The following is a 17395-nucleotide window of genomic DNA, read 5'->3' on the forward strand; positions in this document are numbered from 1 at the left end:
TTGCATTTAATACTGTGTTTATCTCCCGTTTCTGAAAAAAATAAGTCATATCAGTTAGTTTAGTTTAATCATATTTTATTGTTGGTTTTTTTGTTGGTTTTTTGGTTTTTTTTCTTTCTTTCTACATAAAAACAGATACAATGTCACATGCAAACATACGACAAAACATTAACAAATAAATTTACAGTATTTACATGGATGCTGTAGTTGTTCATAAAAAGCAAAAGGGTTGGACCACAAGTTTTTACAACATTGGTGAGTTGGCCCTTTCCACAGTCTTATCAGTTTGCTAATTATTTAAGCATTTTAAAACAAACAAATCTACTGTATAAATTTGATATCTATTACATATTCAAAACAATAGTTATATAATGTGATACATATAACATCAAACAGGTACCATAAAGAATTAAATACAAAGCTAGGCATTTATGTAACTTATGCTGTAAAATGAAAAATGATTTTACCCCAAAATGTTTAACAATAAACTCCATCCAGGACTCTGCACACGCCATGTAATCCTGTAAAAGAAATAAAAATGATTATCAAATAAATGTGTATAATGCAAATTTAATATACAGAGAATATCATTACTTTTATCAATAACTAGTCTAATATATACATGTAATGATACAAATAGAAAAAATACTATGTTTGCTTGTATAGACAGGATTTTGGTAGTACTGTATACTACCATTTTGCAGTTGAAGAGTTCAACTTTGCTCAAACTCGGATAGCTAGAACACTCCCTTTCTTTGAACTCACAGCAAAATTCATATGTAATAAATATTGTTCCACTTGGGTTGCTCAAACATTGATTGTTCAAACTATATTACAATGTAATTTATACACTTCTCATGTCTACAATTCATAGTTTCATTTTAAACCTGATGATTTGTAATAGAATACTTACAGCTGGATTTTTCAGTTTAGTTATTGGTTTCCAGACTTCATTTAACACTGTCAGTTTCTGGTCCCCTGGTGGATCAGCTATTGCCAGACATGTGCCCAATGTACGGAATAATAAATGCTGAAATCAGACAATAGGTATTAAACAAATGTTGATGATCATATATCATCATCTAAAATGATATCATACATATAGATTAAAGAGGCAACAATATAACTGATCTATATTCATTCATATTGGACTCTTTCATTTAAAGTGTATAAAGCTATACATGTATATCTGCTGCAAAAATGACATATAAAAATATCAAAATGCTTGTATGAAATACATATGGTAGTAAATTATCTTAATAGTGAATAGCGCATGTACGAAATCATTGCTCTATGGATAAAACCCTACTAAAAATAGCGAAACAATATTTTGTTCCAGAATATTTTATTCTGTTTACTTACAATATTCAAAGTAACAAGCAATTATCATAGTATTGCAAGCAATCCATAAGTCCCCTACCGGTAAGAGCCCAAGCAACATTCTGAAGGGCCATTGGCCATTCACTTATGTTCCTATTTTAAGTAAATTTGTTGAAAAAGTTCTTTAAAAGTGATCACAGGAAACAGTTTTTATGTACAGACAGACGGACTGAAGGACACTCTAAAGTTATTTTTTAAACATCCCTGTTATCAAAATATAACATTTTTAAAATCCTACCATGATTGAAGAAGTTGGAGTAAAAATTACCAATTTCTCAAAAAAAAAATCTAAGTTCAAAAGGGGCATAATTCTGGAAATAGTCTTGCTAGAGTATTGAACACTCACAAATGTTGAGTGATAATAAGAAACATTTATATGAAGTTTGAAGTAGATACATTCAGAAAAAGAAGTTATTAAAAAAAAAAACAATGTTTTTTCATGAAAATTTAAAGTTCAAGGGAGGTAATTCTGATAAATTTTGTGCTAGAGTTGTAAACCTTGTCACATATGATGTGGTTGATTACAAGCAACTTATATTTAAAGTTTGAAGAAAATACCTTAAGAAATAAAGAACTTATAGTGAAAAAACTTAAAAACTAGAATCAGAAATCTTGAAATTCAGTCTATTTGTTGCCATAGCAACCAGAATTTTCAACATAGGAAGATAAGAAAAGGATGTGCATAATTTCCATACTGCCATATACCCATATGTCAAGTTTCATAAACATATTTTCAGTACTTTTTGTGTTATCACTGGATCCAGGTTATGTGTAAAATTTGCCAAATTTTCAGTCTATTTGTTGCCATAGCAACCAGAATTTTCAACATAGGAAGAAAAGAAAAAGACGTGCATAATCTCCATACTGCCATATACCCATATGTCAAGTTTCATAAACATATTTTCAGTACTTTTTGTGTTATCACTGGATCCAGGTAATGTGTACAATTTGCCATATTTTCAGTCTATTTGTTGCCATAGCAACCAGAATTTTCAACATAGGAAGAAAAGAAAAAGACGTGCATAATCTCCATACTGCCATCTATCCATATATCAAGTTTCATTAAAATATTTTCAGTACTTTTTGTGTTATCGGGGGATCCAGTTTTGTGGACGGACGGACGGACAGACGGACAGACTGACGGACAGACGGACGGAGGGTAAACCTAAAGTCCCCTCCGGTAAACCGGTAGGGGACTAATAATTGTATATGTATGGAAATGAAAAGCTGTCAAAGGATATAACTTACTTTAGGAAAACCTGTTTCTTCACATTCTTTGATCATCTCAATAAACTTGGTGGCTCTAGCTGCTATATACTCTGGTTTAAATGCTGATATCAGAGAGTTCAGTAGTAATGCACTGAAAATATATATACATGTACCATCAAAGCATTTTGTTCTCAAAAAAAGAGCAAAAAGGTAGAATAATTTTATTATCAGTTAATGCAAGGCATTTTCTCAGCACTTGATTGGAAAACTAGACATGATTCCATAGGAAATGGATGCCCCAACAGCATAGACTTTCAGTTGGCACCTTTTAATGCATGTATATAAGTTTAAAGACAATCATATCATGTATTATTGACTTTGAACAAAATATGACAAATACTGAAAATATAATAATGACTCTGTTAGTAATGAAATGGATTTTTAAAATTAACTGCATGTAAAAACAGCACTTAAGAATATATTATTATATTGCCCTCCTGTTCTGAACTTCAGACCTTGACCTTTAACACAATGACAAAGGTCTTACGCATGACACATCATCTACTTATGGTGGTCAAGTATACTAAAAGACCGGTCTTCTACTAACAGCAACCTTCACTCAGTGATGGGTAGTATAGTTAAAGAAAAATGGGCACAGTTCTGCAAGCTTTTGGCAAACTTATATTTCCTTGATAATGAACAAACATTTTATGTCTGAAGTGAATATTTAGGCAGCTCTTGAAGGAATTAGGGAAATATTTACTATAATTATTGTATTTTTCACTATATTTTTTCATATAAAATGTTTAATTAAATAACTGACCTGTTACATTGTTTCCTAGACTTCTCTAGTATATCAGTGAGAGTGTTATCCGATGCTTTATGAGCTATACACTGTAGCAGCCAGTCCAGCCCAGGTGAGAACAGTGTCAGGTAACGTGGCATCTCTAATTTCTGTACTGCCAAAATATTCTGTACACTGTCACCTTGTACCTGTTATAGCCAGTTATACATGTAAATTATATATTTTTATAAAAGTATAGGGTTTACTTATTTGTTTCACTATTTCAACACAAGGACATTGTCCACTAAATGTCTTTTTATGCAACAATGAATCATGGTGCATTTTAGTGTTTCCCAAAACAGAATATATGAGAAAATTCTTAAAACATTTCATTTAATTTCATGAAAAAGTTTCTTTCATGAATAGTAAAACAATAAGTTCCAAGCCAAAATAGCTCAAGGTAAACTCCAAATTTGTCTCATTATAAAATGTTAACAGGAATTTTCAGATTTTTAACAATCGGCATTAAAAATTGTTCACTGTTAAGCAAACATAAATATAAGGAAATAAACCTCTGTTACCTGTAAATGTATAGATAGAAAGTTTCCTGTAATGTCACATGTACCAATAAAAGTGTTGTAATGTCAGTTTAGAGTGATCCCATATTAAGTTAATAAAGATTACAATAAGTAATTTTATATTTTTACCTGTGGGAATGTGGCTAGAAACCCATCAAACATTGGTAACAGGTGATCCTTGATGCTTGGAGCAACTGCTATTCCAACCTACAAAATGTTAAATGTGATAATGTGATAAGACAGAAAAGCAATTGGCTTGTGTTACAATTATTTCAATTCAAAGTAAAAAGATATAAGACATTATCTGAAACCAGTAACTTTCCTTGAGCACAGCAACATTTTAAATCTGCAATAAAATACAGACATTCTACTTCTACAACTGTATTGAGTTGCTATCATTTCAAATAACAGTTTACTGTTAATTACAGTCCCTGGAAGAAACTTAAAAATATCTAAAGTATCGTTTTCCCACTTCTTCATAGTAAGACCTCGAAAACACCCTTTAAAAGATTTGAAATAAGCAATCTTTTACAAATGCTTTATTTAGTGTGCATAATTAAATACACATGTACATGTATTCAGAGCAATGCTATAGAAACAATGTAAAAATCACTTGTATTTAGCTTTAATCATTATTAACAAGAGAAGAAAAACTCACTACTTTAAAGTATTTTACTTCAAGCAAGAGAAATCTTTGTCAATAATGTCTAATTTAAAAATTTCTTCCAACAATAGATTCTAATCAGTAGTGACCAAAGAACTGTCTTTAAACCAATATAGCACTTCTTTCTACACATACATGAAAAATAATGCTTTTAATCATAATCAACCAATACTATTATTGGTTTTAATTGAGAATCCAGACAATAAAAAGTTGTACATTAAAGCTCGAGTGCCACACATGTTATTAGGCAGAAAACTTAGATATAATATAGATACACAGCTTTATCTCCTGTACCTCTTAAAATACATATACATATATACCTACCCTACTGAGGAAACATTTAGCATATAGCGATACAAGTGGATCACCCATTCCACTTATCATCTGAGACAGGCGTCTTAATGCATCAGCATACTCTCTGTAAAATATACATATAAAATCTACGTGTATTTTGCCATCAAAGATAAAATAACATTTAAATTGTTTTATATCTGAAAAAACTCAAATACAGCATAAACTGATTTTGCCTGGAAAATGCAAACCTAGAAAAATCTTGTGAGAATTAAATAATGTGTATGTTTGACAGCTTTTTAATATTTCCTGTAAAAACTTGGCTTTTAAATGTCAATTCAAACTATATCACATTGATTTTAGTGAGGATAAAGAATCAAGACATATATACATAGCTCAGTTGTCTAGACCACTGACCATCACTCCTGAGGTCTCGGGTTCGATCCTGGTTAACACCTTGGGATTTTTCAGAGACACTTTCAGTGTTTCCCACCTAATTAGGTGTCCTGGTAAGAAATCCAGGTAATCCTCGTATGTATCAGTATTATACACTGGGCATGTAAAAGAACCAAGGGGTCTATTCAATATGAGCTAGGAATTGGTTCCCGGATTCCCTTGTATCTTATAGCTGTCTCTTAATTCAATGTATACAGTTTAACCTGCTTAGTGTAATCGTAAACAATTTTGAAGCAGTATGATGATGATAGATACATGTACACACTAACCCTGGATTAAGGAAACTGTAACATTTCATGATGGCTGCCTCCACATAAAACCTTGGAATCAGTTCACGGATTGAGGCAATCTTAAAGAACCAATTACGACAGGTTTCCTTAGCTGAATCAGGCACCTGATCAGGAGTAAAATTTTCTGAAATGATATTAAGTTCAAGATAACATTATTTTACAAATTATATGATACAGAAAACTAACATTCCTGCAATAGTCTGACAGTGGTTTCATCTTTTCTCTTCTGATTTTAATACTGTGTCCTAATTTGAATCTGAATCCCTCTGAATTACATGTATATTTAAGAAACTAATATTTAAACACTTATAAAATTATCTAATTGTTAGCAGTGTTAATTTTAAAACAAAGACAAACACATAATTGAGCTGTAACACTATATGGCAAAGTCTCAAAGAAACAAGATCATTAAAAGAATCAACACCAAATCGCTTAGAAAATCATTACTCTTCATTTTATGAAATACATTTTTTTAGCTATTCTGTGAGTATAATTTTAAAATAAAGTTAAGTTTACTATGTCTTTAATAAAGTGAATTTCACATTTTCTTTTAAGCTCAGCTCATACAGTAAATCAATAATTAAAGTTATCTACAAAGATGTTAAGTATACCAGGTAGTTTAATGGCTACTCCACTTCCAGGAGGAAAATACTGGGCTTTATCTCTCAATCTCACATACACCAACTTCCCTGAAATAAACAATATCCTTCCATATAACACAAGATTTAAACTAATAGATATCTACATGTACTTATACATCAAAGTTAGCTTGTAAAATACATACAAAACAAGGGTGCCATAGTCACAAAATACGCCCGTTTACGAAAAAGCTTTAGATGGAGATGGGGGCATTATGGATAAGTGTTATCTAGCAAGCAAGTTTTTATTCTTGGCACTGTGTTGTTAAATGAACCTTAAAACAAATCAATAGGGAAGATATGCACAGAATGTGTGACCTTGACCTTGGTCGCAGGGACCTGAATTTTATGCACGGCACTCAGCCTCACAATGATGAACATTTGTGCCAAATTATATTGAAATCCCTCTATGCATGTAGAAGTTTTGCTCCAGACAAGTGTTTTTCTATGAGCTCTAACTGTGACCTTCACCTTTGACCTAGAGACTTGGTTTATGTGCAGGGCACTACGTCTCATGGTGGTGAACAATTCTATAAAAGTAACATTAAAATTCCTCCATGCATGTAGAAAATATGCTCCGGACAACATCTGGATATTTAATCATCTCCAGTGACCTTGACCTTGCAAATATTAACCTAAATTAAATGTGTAACACCTGTAGTCATGATAGTTACCATTTGTGCTACAATCCATCAATAAATGATGACTAAATGGTCCCTATAACCATCTTCAAATTTTTATCTGAACTTTGACCTCTATGTGTAACCTTGACTTTGGTCGCAGGGATCTGAATTTTGCATGCGACACTCAGCCTCACAATGGTGAACATTTGTGCCAAGTTATATTGAAAACCCCCTATGAATGTAGAAGTTTTGCTCCGGACAAGCGTTTTTCAATGAGCTCTAAGTGTGACCTTGACCTTTGACCTGGAGACCTGGATCATGCATGGAGCAATACATATCATGGTGGTGAACATTTCCATAAAGTATTATAAAAATTCTTCCATACATGTAGGAGATATGCTCCAGACAAAATCTGGATATTTCACCATCTTTAGTGACCTTGACCTTGCATATATTGACCTAAAGTACATGTGTCACATCCGTAGTCATTATAATGACCATTTGTGTTACAATCCCTCAATAAATGATGATTAAATTGTCCCTATACACATCTTCATATTTTTATCTTTTTTTAAATGTGCGTATAAAAAGTACATGTAATTTAATAACTAGAAAATTCTGATTTAAGATTTTATTCTAGGGAAATACATATCATTACAATTCTTAATCTTTGAATGAGCTGAACTGATATTTACTTGAAAATTAAATATAATTAAATTTCTATGAGAAAGTATTTACATTGATAAGGTAATTACTGTATGATCTTTATGAACAAATACCAAGTCTACAGAACACCATAGTTATCACAGTTAAGAATCTTGACCAATGAATGAAACATGTGTAAATAAATGTTACATTCTTTAGAACATACTCAAGTCCAAGAAAGAGGATTATTTCATGCCCTTTGATTAAATTCTATTTTTAGAATTGAAAGTGAAAAAAGATCAAGGGGAGTAATTGTGTAAGTCATTTATGAACAAAGTAATAACTTTGTTGTCTCCCTTTGATTAAATTCTATTTACAAAATCTGGATATTTCATCATCTTTAGTGACCTTGACCTTGTATATATTGACCTAAATTATATGTATCACAGCCATAGTCTTGATAATGACCATTTGTGTTACAATCCCTCAATAAATGATAACTAAATGGTCCATATACACATCTTCATATTTTTATCTGAACTTTGACCTCTATGTGTGACCTTGACCTTGGCCGCAAGGACCTGAATCTTGCACGCGACACTCCGCCTCACAATGGTGAACATTTGTGCCAAATAATATTGAAATCCCTCTATACATGTGGAAGTTTTGCTCCGGACAAGCATTTTTCAATGAGCTCTAAGTGTGACCTTGACCTTTGACCTAGAGACCTGGTTCATGTGCGCGACACTGCTCCTCATAGTGGTGAACATTTATATGAAGTTTCATTAAAATCCCTCCATACATGTAGGAGATATGCTCCGGACAAAATTGGACGCCGCCCACCCGCCCGCCCGCCCGACCGCCCGCCCGCCAGGGGCGTTCCCATAATACGTCCCGTTTTTCAAACGGGCGTATAAAAATAATGGCATGATGTCAGAAAATAAAGTAAAAGCATAGAGAAAAGTGATCTTTAATCAGATTAAACCATATTAGTGAATATTTAAAGAAAACAATGTCCTAAACTGACTTGTCCAAACTGACATTAATCTGTTTTACTGATTCTGTGAAAATGCAAAGACAGAAATCTTAAACTAACTTCCTTATGCCTTCCACAGTAAATTATTATTCAGTAATACTTATATTCTAAATGTTTTGTACCAGACAATAAATAACCAGCACTGACAAAAATAAACATAAAATTTATTTTACTTCTAAAAAAACTTAGTCAAGGTGTAATAATATTAATAGAGTTTGATTAAAGCAGCACACCTCCAGATTCATGCTAATTTTCATTAAAATTTTGAAAATGTATCTAATAGTAAAATATTGTGAAGAGAACAAAGCAAGTAATTTACACATTGTAAACAGCACCTACAATCCAAGTAAATAACCATAAAACAAGGTCAAAAATATGCAAAAATTGCCCATACTTGGTCAGTAATGCAGTAGAAATACGGTGATAAATACTTCTAAATGAGTCAATAATCGCACATATCATGTAAATTATTACTTGAATCTTGTATCTTTTTACCTCTTTTTAACCCTACTACACTTTTCTCAAGTTTCATATTCTTGTACTATTTTGGCTTATCTGGTTGCATACAGTTAAAAGATTCTGTTTAATACTACTCACCAAATGTATCAAGTATATCTGTTATAAGAACGAACTTGCTGGGGTAGAACTGTATCACACTCACATCAGCCAACAACTTTGAGCACTAGAAATAAAAATTACACAAAAATATTGACAGAAAGTTTAATAAGTTCACCATGCCTTCAAAGTTAAATTAGTAAAATAATGTGTAACTTTTAACTTATGATAAATCTAAGTCAGAAATACCAAAACTCATGCAAACCATGTTTAGTTTAGTTTAGTTTACACAAATATATTTTAGTTTGATAGCTTTTACTGAAACACTCTGGTATTCCTGGAACCAGACAGTACTAAGCAATGAAGGTTTCAACTTTTTCATTGTTTATGTATCAATTTATTGGCGGCATGGCCAAGTAGTTAACATGTCAAACTAGTAACGTAAGGATTGCTTGCTGCATGGTTTCAAATCCAGCAGGGGCAAGAAATCAGCAAGACATTTACACTCATTGCTTAGTAACTGTTGATTCCAGGAACAGACTGGAGAGTGTTTCAATAAGCTTATAGCTTCCAACACAATCAAACTAAAGTAAATTTGTTTTAACAATTAAGTTTCCATAAATAATCACAATATTTGGAGAACAAGATCAGTAATAAAAGTCTTAGTGTTGTATCATATCATATTTATGCTCAAAAATAATTAATATTTCAATAGATCAATTAGAGGAGACATACCTGAATAGCTATTTTTAGAGCCTTTACTCTCTGGTCTTGCTCCAAGCTGCATAAGAGCCTGATTAAGATCTTTATCGGGAAACATTTCCTTCTTTCTGACTCAATTCAACATCTCTTATCATAACCCTGTTTTGATACAAAAAATAGGGTAATGAAATTTATTTACAATCTTTCTTTATTTTACTTATGAAAATCAATTTGAAAATATCATGGGAAGTATAATTTTTGGTATTAAATTTGTCATAAAAAACATATAAGGCTTTGTCTTACGTGGGTTTAGTTTGGTGAGCTGATTATTTTTTTTTTTTTTTTTTTTTTTTTTTTTTTTTTTTTTTTTTTTTTTTTTTTTTTTTTTTTTTTTTTTTTTTTATTTTTTTTTTTTTTTTTTTTTTTTTTTTTTTTTTTTTTTTTTTTTTTTTTTTTTTTAAATCTTTTTTTTTTTTTTTTTTTTTTTTTTTTTTTTTTTTTTTTTTTTATCGCCATATATCTTAATATTTTTACTATACTTTTTATTTTAATAAATTTGGTTTTTTCTTGAGATTTAAGTTAATTATTTTTTATTTTTAACTTGTTTTTGTTTTTTTTAAATAATATTATTACTAAAATATTTTAAGATGAAATAAAAAATCTAAGCATAATTCCATAAAAAAAGATTATTTTAATCAAAATTTTAAATCTTAATAGAGTAATTTATGTATATGTTTTAAATTAATTTTAGGCCAATTTATTATATCAAGCACTAATTATCTCTTCATATTTATTGATAATTAATTTACAACAAATATTTCCTACCTCTTCAAAGTCATCTAATTGTTCCAGTCTGTTTTTCACTTTGTCCGACATTGTACCAGTGGTGGTTTGACTCTGTGATTTTATTACAACTGTAATAAAGAATATGCACTCTATGTCAGTACTAAGTATATTATATCTGCTGACAGTTTATAACAATATTGGTTTGTAGAACAATGAAATCAAAAATGTAAAAAAGATAAAATACTTCAAGAATTTGTCTGTATGTACTTCAACTGTTAGTATTTGGATCATAAAGTAATCGTTATATACAATGTACATGAACATTGTAAATTTGGCTTAATTAAGTTTTTACATCACAAATCTATCTTAAAAATAAAAAATTTAACCTATAACCAGCTGGAACCAAAAGTGATAAGCTTTATGGAGTATGGAGTAATCTGGCCAGGCCTTTTTCTGTCAGGAGCTCAATTTTTGTATCTTGATAATCCCTTTTACTTTGAATTGATTGTTCAAATTACAAAGCAGGGCAAATCCATGACACAAAATCAGCAGGTTAAAGTTTGAAAGACTAAACATTTAAGTTACACAAAAGATTTTCACATAAGATTAAAAGATGCAAAACTTTCAAATCTAAATCCTGTTAAGGTAAAAATTAATCATAATCATACCATGTTCCTTGTCTGCAGATGACAGAAAACTTGTGGTAATTGATAGTTTTTCTGATGTAGTATATTTGGACAGAATATCTACTCGCTTAGCTGACCAAGGCTCAAATGAGTCATCCAGAGAATCTGCTCGAACTTTTGTACCACTTTCCTGTATAACCAGATAATAAAATCTAGCATCAGGCAAGACTTAATAATTACTTTGTCTCCACTCCTGAGACCAATGACAGTTAAGGTTGACTATGTAGGTAGTTTTCTATGTAGTTCAATTATTAAAATTAATATTTTTGTAATCGAACATATCTTTTATATAATTGGATTCCCCAAAAAAATGATCATGTGCATGCTACAAAACTTGTTTTTAGAATGCATGAGGGTAAACAAACAATATTTTATTATAGACCTCATACATCTATTTTGATTCATGAATTGTTCATTGATCCATGCAATAGTGTTAATGAGATGAGCATCAAAAATTAATGAACTCTGTCATTCACAAGCCCACAAGAGACAGTGAACTCTATCATTTTAGGCAGCTATTAATATCTGAAATACTACATGAAGGTTGTCTAGAGCCATCCATCATCACAAAAGCTTCTATTCAATTACATGAACTAAAGATCATTTGCTTACCCCAAAACTTAATCCTCTACTCTTGGTTGTCCTGGAGGCCTCAGCTGCCATGGCTGACAATGGATCTAAGCCATCTAGTGCTGTACTCAGTGGACCCATGTCGCTGAGTGAACTAAGAGGATCTGACATAATACTTGAGCCCTTGCTAGGTGTTGATCCTTTGTTTGGTGTCTTTCTCGCAGCTGACCCTTTCTTGTCTGCATGTTTTATCTCAGATACCTTTAAAATAACATAAATCATTTAATGTGTGTTGTTTTAATCCTAACAACTGGCAATAAAATTCTACTCTACATTGTATATTCATGACTTTATTTTTCAGCTCTAGTATTTTTTCATCTGAAACACTTTGTAAATCATTGAACTGAAGCACTTAAATTAAGATAATAAAAAAAAAACATTTTTTTGCATGTGATTTTAACCTGATTTGAGATAAAAGCATTGCAATGATTTTCATTTTTTGATCATTTTGCACAGAAAAAATATTATTCTGGAAAAACAGTGTGATAAGTTATCTTAAATTTAGCACATACATAGATGTTACTGGTCCAGACCTACATCAAATGGTACATAAATCGTGGAAAAAATATTTCCAGTCAAACTCGGTGCAGTCCCTTTAAATAAGACTGTAAACTTTCAGTATCTGTATACATGTACTTACTGTTATGGCTTTCAGAGGATGTGAAGAGGCGACCGTTGTTGGCAGTCTTTCAGTCTCTGTCTCGCGCTCATAATTTCTCTTTCTAGGTTGCCTGTAATATTTACATAAGATACAATAACATAACACATTCATATAGTCTTACTTAAAATTGGGACATTTTTTAAAACTTTGATATTAAAACGCTTAAATTAAATTGTACAGGTCCAAATTGTACAAACCATGAAAGAATTACGAGGATCTTATTGGTAAGTGTGAGACACATGATCCTTTTATAAGTTAACAGATATAAATAAGTTGTTCTAGAACAAAATATTATTATTGAATTCATATAAATGTTCATACTAAATCACTTAGAACTCTTTTAACATTTTAAAATTTGAAATTCTTGATGATAATGTGCAAACTTTAGACAAATCCCTTTTAAGCAGTCAAATGTATACATTTGTAACAGTGTGGGCATAGTTACATAAATAATCCTTATCATGCATGCTAACAATCACAGATTTTAAAGTGTATCTAATCTTTCTAACCATAACATATTACAACAATTTTCCATGTTATTTATGTTACTGTGGATACTTATAAAAACATAAAAGGAATTAAATTGGCAGGGCTCGCAGTAGGGTCTGAATATCACAATTCAATTGCTCTTTGACTAAAGTTTTCAAGAGTCTGTTGATCAAATCAATTTAATCATGTGTGCATTGTTTTGTCGAATTATTTTTAAAAAATATTTTTTTAGCTTTTAAAATAATTTCTATTGTAGAAGAAATGGAAATAGAATTGTGAAAATAAAGATAAGTTACTAAATGTATACAGTTGTATATGATATACACTGTCACATATTTGTTTCTTTTATTTCATTTTTTTTCAACCAATACATGTATTTACATATCTGAAATAAGTTACCAAAATAATTTAATATTTGATATATTTGTTTAAATTATTTTTTCTTAGCATGTTAAAATGAAACGGAGAAATTTTGTTTGATTTTACTACTGCGATGGATGCAGATATTTAAAGTTACATTAAATAAATTTCATAAAAAAAGAAATAGCGACATTTCATTAATAAATTGGGTTTCATATCGACTCCAGATCTTATTTTGGTGTCCAGGCAACCAAAATGAGTTTAATGAGCATACAAATGTGCAACCTCATTGTGGCGAATTCGGAAGTACAATTTCTGTTTGCATGAGAAACTCCGCCTTCAGATCATCCGTACATCAATATTAAATCAACAAACATGACTATAAGTAGCAGTCCTAATTTAACGGTATATTTCCGCATTGTAACGGATATTTTCATACAAATTTAATCTTTTTCATGAGATGATTATTTTTTCTGAACCACAGGCCTAGTGCACTGTGAAGCTTAAACGGTAAAAGTGTGTTTGCACAAGAAAATCTTATATTTGCTGTGTTCCGGATAGCAACTATAACTCCGTGACGTAGCGCATACACGAGCTGATTATAGTCTTCATTTGCATGTTAAAATTCGTATACGAACTTTAGTGTTACCGTGGAGTTTTCCATTTAAAATCCTAATTTATGAACAATATTTGATGAGATTTACAACGATACTGTTAAAAAGGTTAATGAAACTGTAGAATGCTTGGTTTTTAGGCCGACGACAAAAATATTTTAACATATTTATTTAATGTAACTTTAATCAGTAAGTATATACTATATAACTATTAGCATGTTTTGCTAAATAAGCCAACTGTGATGGACATGTCACATGAACAGAGACATAATAAATGGACAGACACAGCTAATGTTTTCAAAAATAAGTTAAATCTTATAATTCCGGAAAAAAAAACAAGATTGCATTTTTGAAAAATGCTATGCCACTGCATTTATACAACACTAAAATAAATAGTGATGTAGGAACATAATTTTTTGTTTCTATACAATTGAAGATTGCCATAATGCTTAGATCACTGACCTATCTAATTGTTATTATCAGATTAGTACCTTCAGACAAGAAGGTTTTTTACTTTATGACATAGTGACTGAAAATCAATGACCCCTGGGGCAGGGCCGATTTTGACCCCAGGGCTATAATTTGAACAATCTTGCTATAGGTTCACTACACAATGTTTCATGCAAAATATCTTACCCCAGCCTTTGTCAATTAGAGAAGATGATTTTTTAAAAGTTTTTACTATATACATGTAAAGAAAACCCATGACCCCCGGGGCGGGGCTAATTTTGACACTAGAAGCAAAACTTTGGTAGAGTACCTATAGATGATATCATATACCAAATATCAAAGCTCTAAGCCTTGTACCTTCAGACAATAAGGTATTTTAAGCTTTTACTACATGTACATATAATGAAAATCAATGACCTCCGGGGCAGGGCCAATATTGACCCCAGGGCTATAATTTGAACAATCTTGCTAGAGGTTCACTACACAATGTTTCATGCAAATATCTAACCTCTACCCTTTGTCAATTTCAATAAGATGATTTTTTAAGTTTTTACTATATATATAAGGAAAAATTATGACCCCCGGGGCGGGGCTAATTTTGACGCTAGAGGTAAAATTTGAACAATTTTGGTAGAGTACCTATAGATGATATCATATACCAAATATCAAAGCTCTAAGCCTTGTACCTTCAGACAAGAAGGTATTTTAAGTTTTTACTATATGTACATATAGTGAAAATCAATGACCCCCGGGGCGGGGCCAATTTTGACCCCAGTGCTATAATTTGAACAATCTTGGTAGAGGTCTACCAGACAATGATTTATGCAAAATATCTATGCTCTAGACCTTGTGGGTCTTTACAAGAAGATTTTTTTACTATATTCTAATAATTCCTTTTGGTTACCATGGCACCCAGATTTCTGCATGGAATTAAATTCTTTGAACAAATTTGGAAGCCCTTCACCCAAGGATCAATCCTGCCAAGTTTGGTTGAAATTGGACAAGTGGTTTTTCACAAGAAGATTTTTTAAGTTCACTTTATAATCTATATAACACACAAACACACACACACACAGGTGAATCGCTATATGCCACCCGCAGATGCTGCGGTGGCATAAAAACTTTTATTAAAGATGCTGGCATATTATGTTAAAAACAGATGTAAATCATTATGTAAAATTGTAAATGTATGTATGAATGAATGTGGCAAATTGAATTGTCAGCAGACTTTATCTTCAAATATGAAGAATAGGGATATTGTTGATATGCACTGATTGCTGGCTATGTCACCCTCACTTATTGTTTAATGCAAAAAAATCATCCCTATTAATATGGCAGTAAGGTGACACATATTTCATTTCCAACAGTGAAATTGAACACTCTCAAAAGTTTGTGGTGAAATGGATGATTATAAGTAGGATGGATGATTATACGTAGAACAGGGCTGAACACACCAGTTAGGAAATAGCATCTTATGAAAAAACAGTGATTTGTAAAACATATTATCTATGCCTCTGGAAAATCTTTCAAAATGTTAGTAAAATTAAAAATAATATTTTTTAGGATTTTATGGTCTATATGACCCCCTTCTAGCGACAGCTTACTGAAAAATTATCTTAGAGAATGTTTTTCCTTGGTTAAGTGACTGTTACTTTACCAAGTTTACTGACATATTACCTTCCAATTAAGAATTGTATGGTAAAATATGTACATATTAAAATTATTGCTTTTGAAGTGCAGTATACAATATGAGTTAATGATATTGAAACAGTTGTCAAACTAAATATCCATTTCTGCAGACTGACAAAAAAACTGAGTCTGTAAATCAAATATTTTTCGAAAATTATTGCGATTTGTAACTTGGTAAATAAAGGATTGGTGGAAAACACACATTTTACATATTTTGAACTAAAATACTGGTATTTTCTTTTTTATCGCCATAATTGACATTGCTGCTGATAAATGTAGTCAAGGTAAATGCAAGATGTGCTTACAATTTGGTTACATGACAAATAAGGTCAAAAATAAAGAATTTCTAGGGATGATTGAAAAGTGGTTGTGATTGAAAACTGGCAGTAGATTCTATGTGGATAATTTCACTGTCAGTTATAGTAGAAAAATCTGGTAGCTGATGGGAAAGTGGCAGTGCAGGGATATAATCTACGAATACAAGTTTACAAATGAAAAATGTTAAACGAAAAGATAAATTGAGTATCTTGAATAATATTGCAAAACTGGGAGGTACCATTCGTAATTCGCCATTTTGAACAAGTCACATGATCAGAAAAGTAAGTAAAGGTTGCACAGCAGTAAATATTTTCCTTCTTTAGGTTTAATGCCACTAATAATTTTATTTAACACATCTCTACAGTATAGTTTAACACTTTTTAGCGTAACAGATAATAACAGACTAATAAGATCACAAGAATGATAATTATTGACATATTCTTTTCGATGTTGCATAAATAAATAAAACAAACAAATAAAAAGATAACAATAATTTTGATAATAAAACAGACAAATTATTATAGCACACAAATTTCCGAAAGCACCACATTTGTTAGTGGTTAACTGGTTACAGATACTGAAGTCGTTTCTACAATGAACTTCTTCAAATTACACTAGTGCAAGATATATCTCGGTATATCTGACTTGCCAAATACAGTAAAGATGAAAATTCCTAAATTTGCCGGTGTGCCCTGTTCTGTTTTCTGTCCTGTTGGGCTCATCGCCAGTTGTCCTGTGTTGGGAGATGCGTTTATTGAATGCCACCCTTCCTTGTTCATCTTGTTAAATTTCATATCTTATACTATATGACTTCTCAAAGCTATGGTTAACCTTGAAAAACTCCTCTATAAGCTTCATTTC

General features: G+C 31.2%; 1 protein-coding gene across 1 annotated transcript; it reads right to left on the bottom strand.

Annotated features, from left to right (window-relative positions):
• Window positions 1-9: 9 nt before the first annotated feature.
• On the bottom strand, window positions 10-16845 carry LOC132712985 (VPS35 endosomal protein-sorting factor-like; the record flags this gene model as incomplete). Its single annotated transcript, XM_060695424.1, has 16 exons — window positions 16773-16845; window positions 12594-12684; window positions 11936-12154; window positions 11306-11453; window positions 10625-10765; window positions 9885-9979; window positions 9192-9276; window positions 6264-6341; window positions 5632-5776; window positions 4940-5033; window positions 4081-4158; window positions 3413-3582; window positions 2629-2740; window positions 914-1030; window positions 468-521; window positions 10-31 (listed from the first exon to the last, which is right to left on the bottom strand). Coding segments are annotated over exons 1-16 (1666 nt in total), but the record flags the coding sequence as incomplete, so codon positions are not given.
• Window positions 16846-17395: the final 550 nt, after the last annotated feature.

Source organism: Ruditapes philippinarum, unplaced genomic scaffold, assembly GCF_026571515.1.
Source record: "Ruditapes philippinarum isolate M1 unplaced genomic scaffold, ASM2657151v2 ctg15112_1_1_1_1, whole genome shotgun sequence".
NCBI classification, from domain to species: domain Eukaryota; kingdom Metazoa; phylum Mollusca; class Bivalvia; order Venerida; family Veneridae; genus Ruditapes; species Ruditapes philippinarum.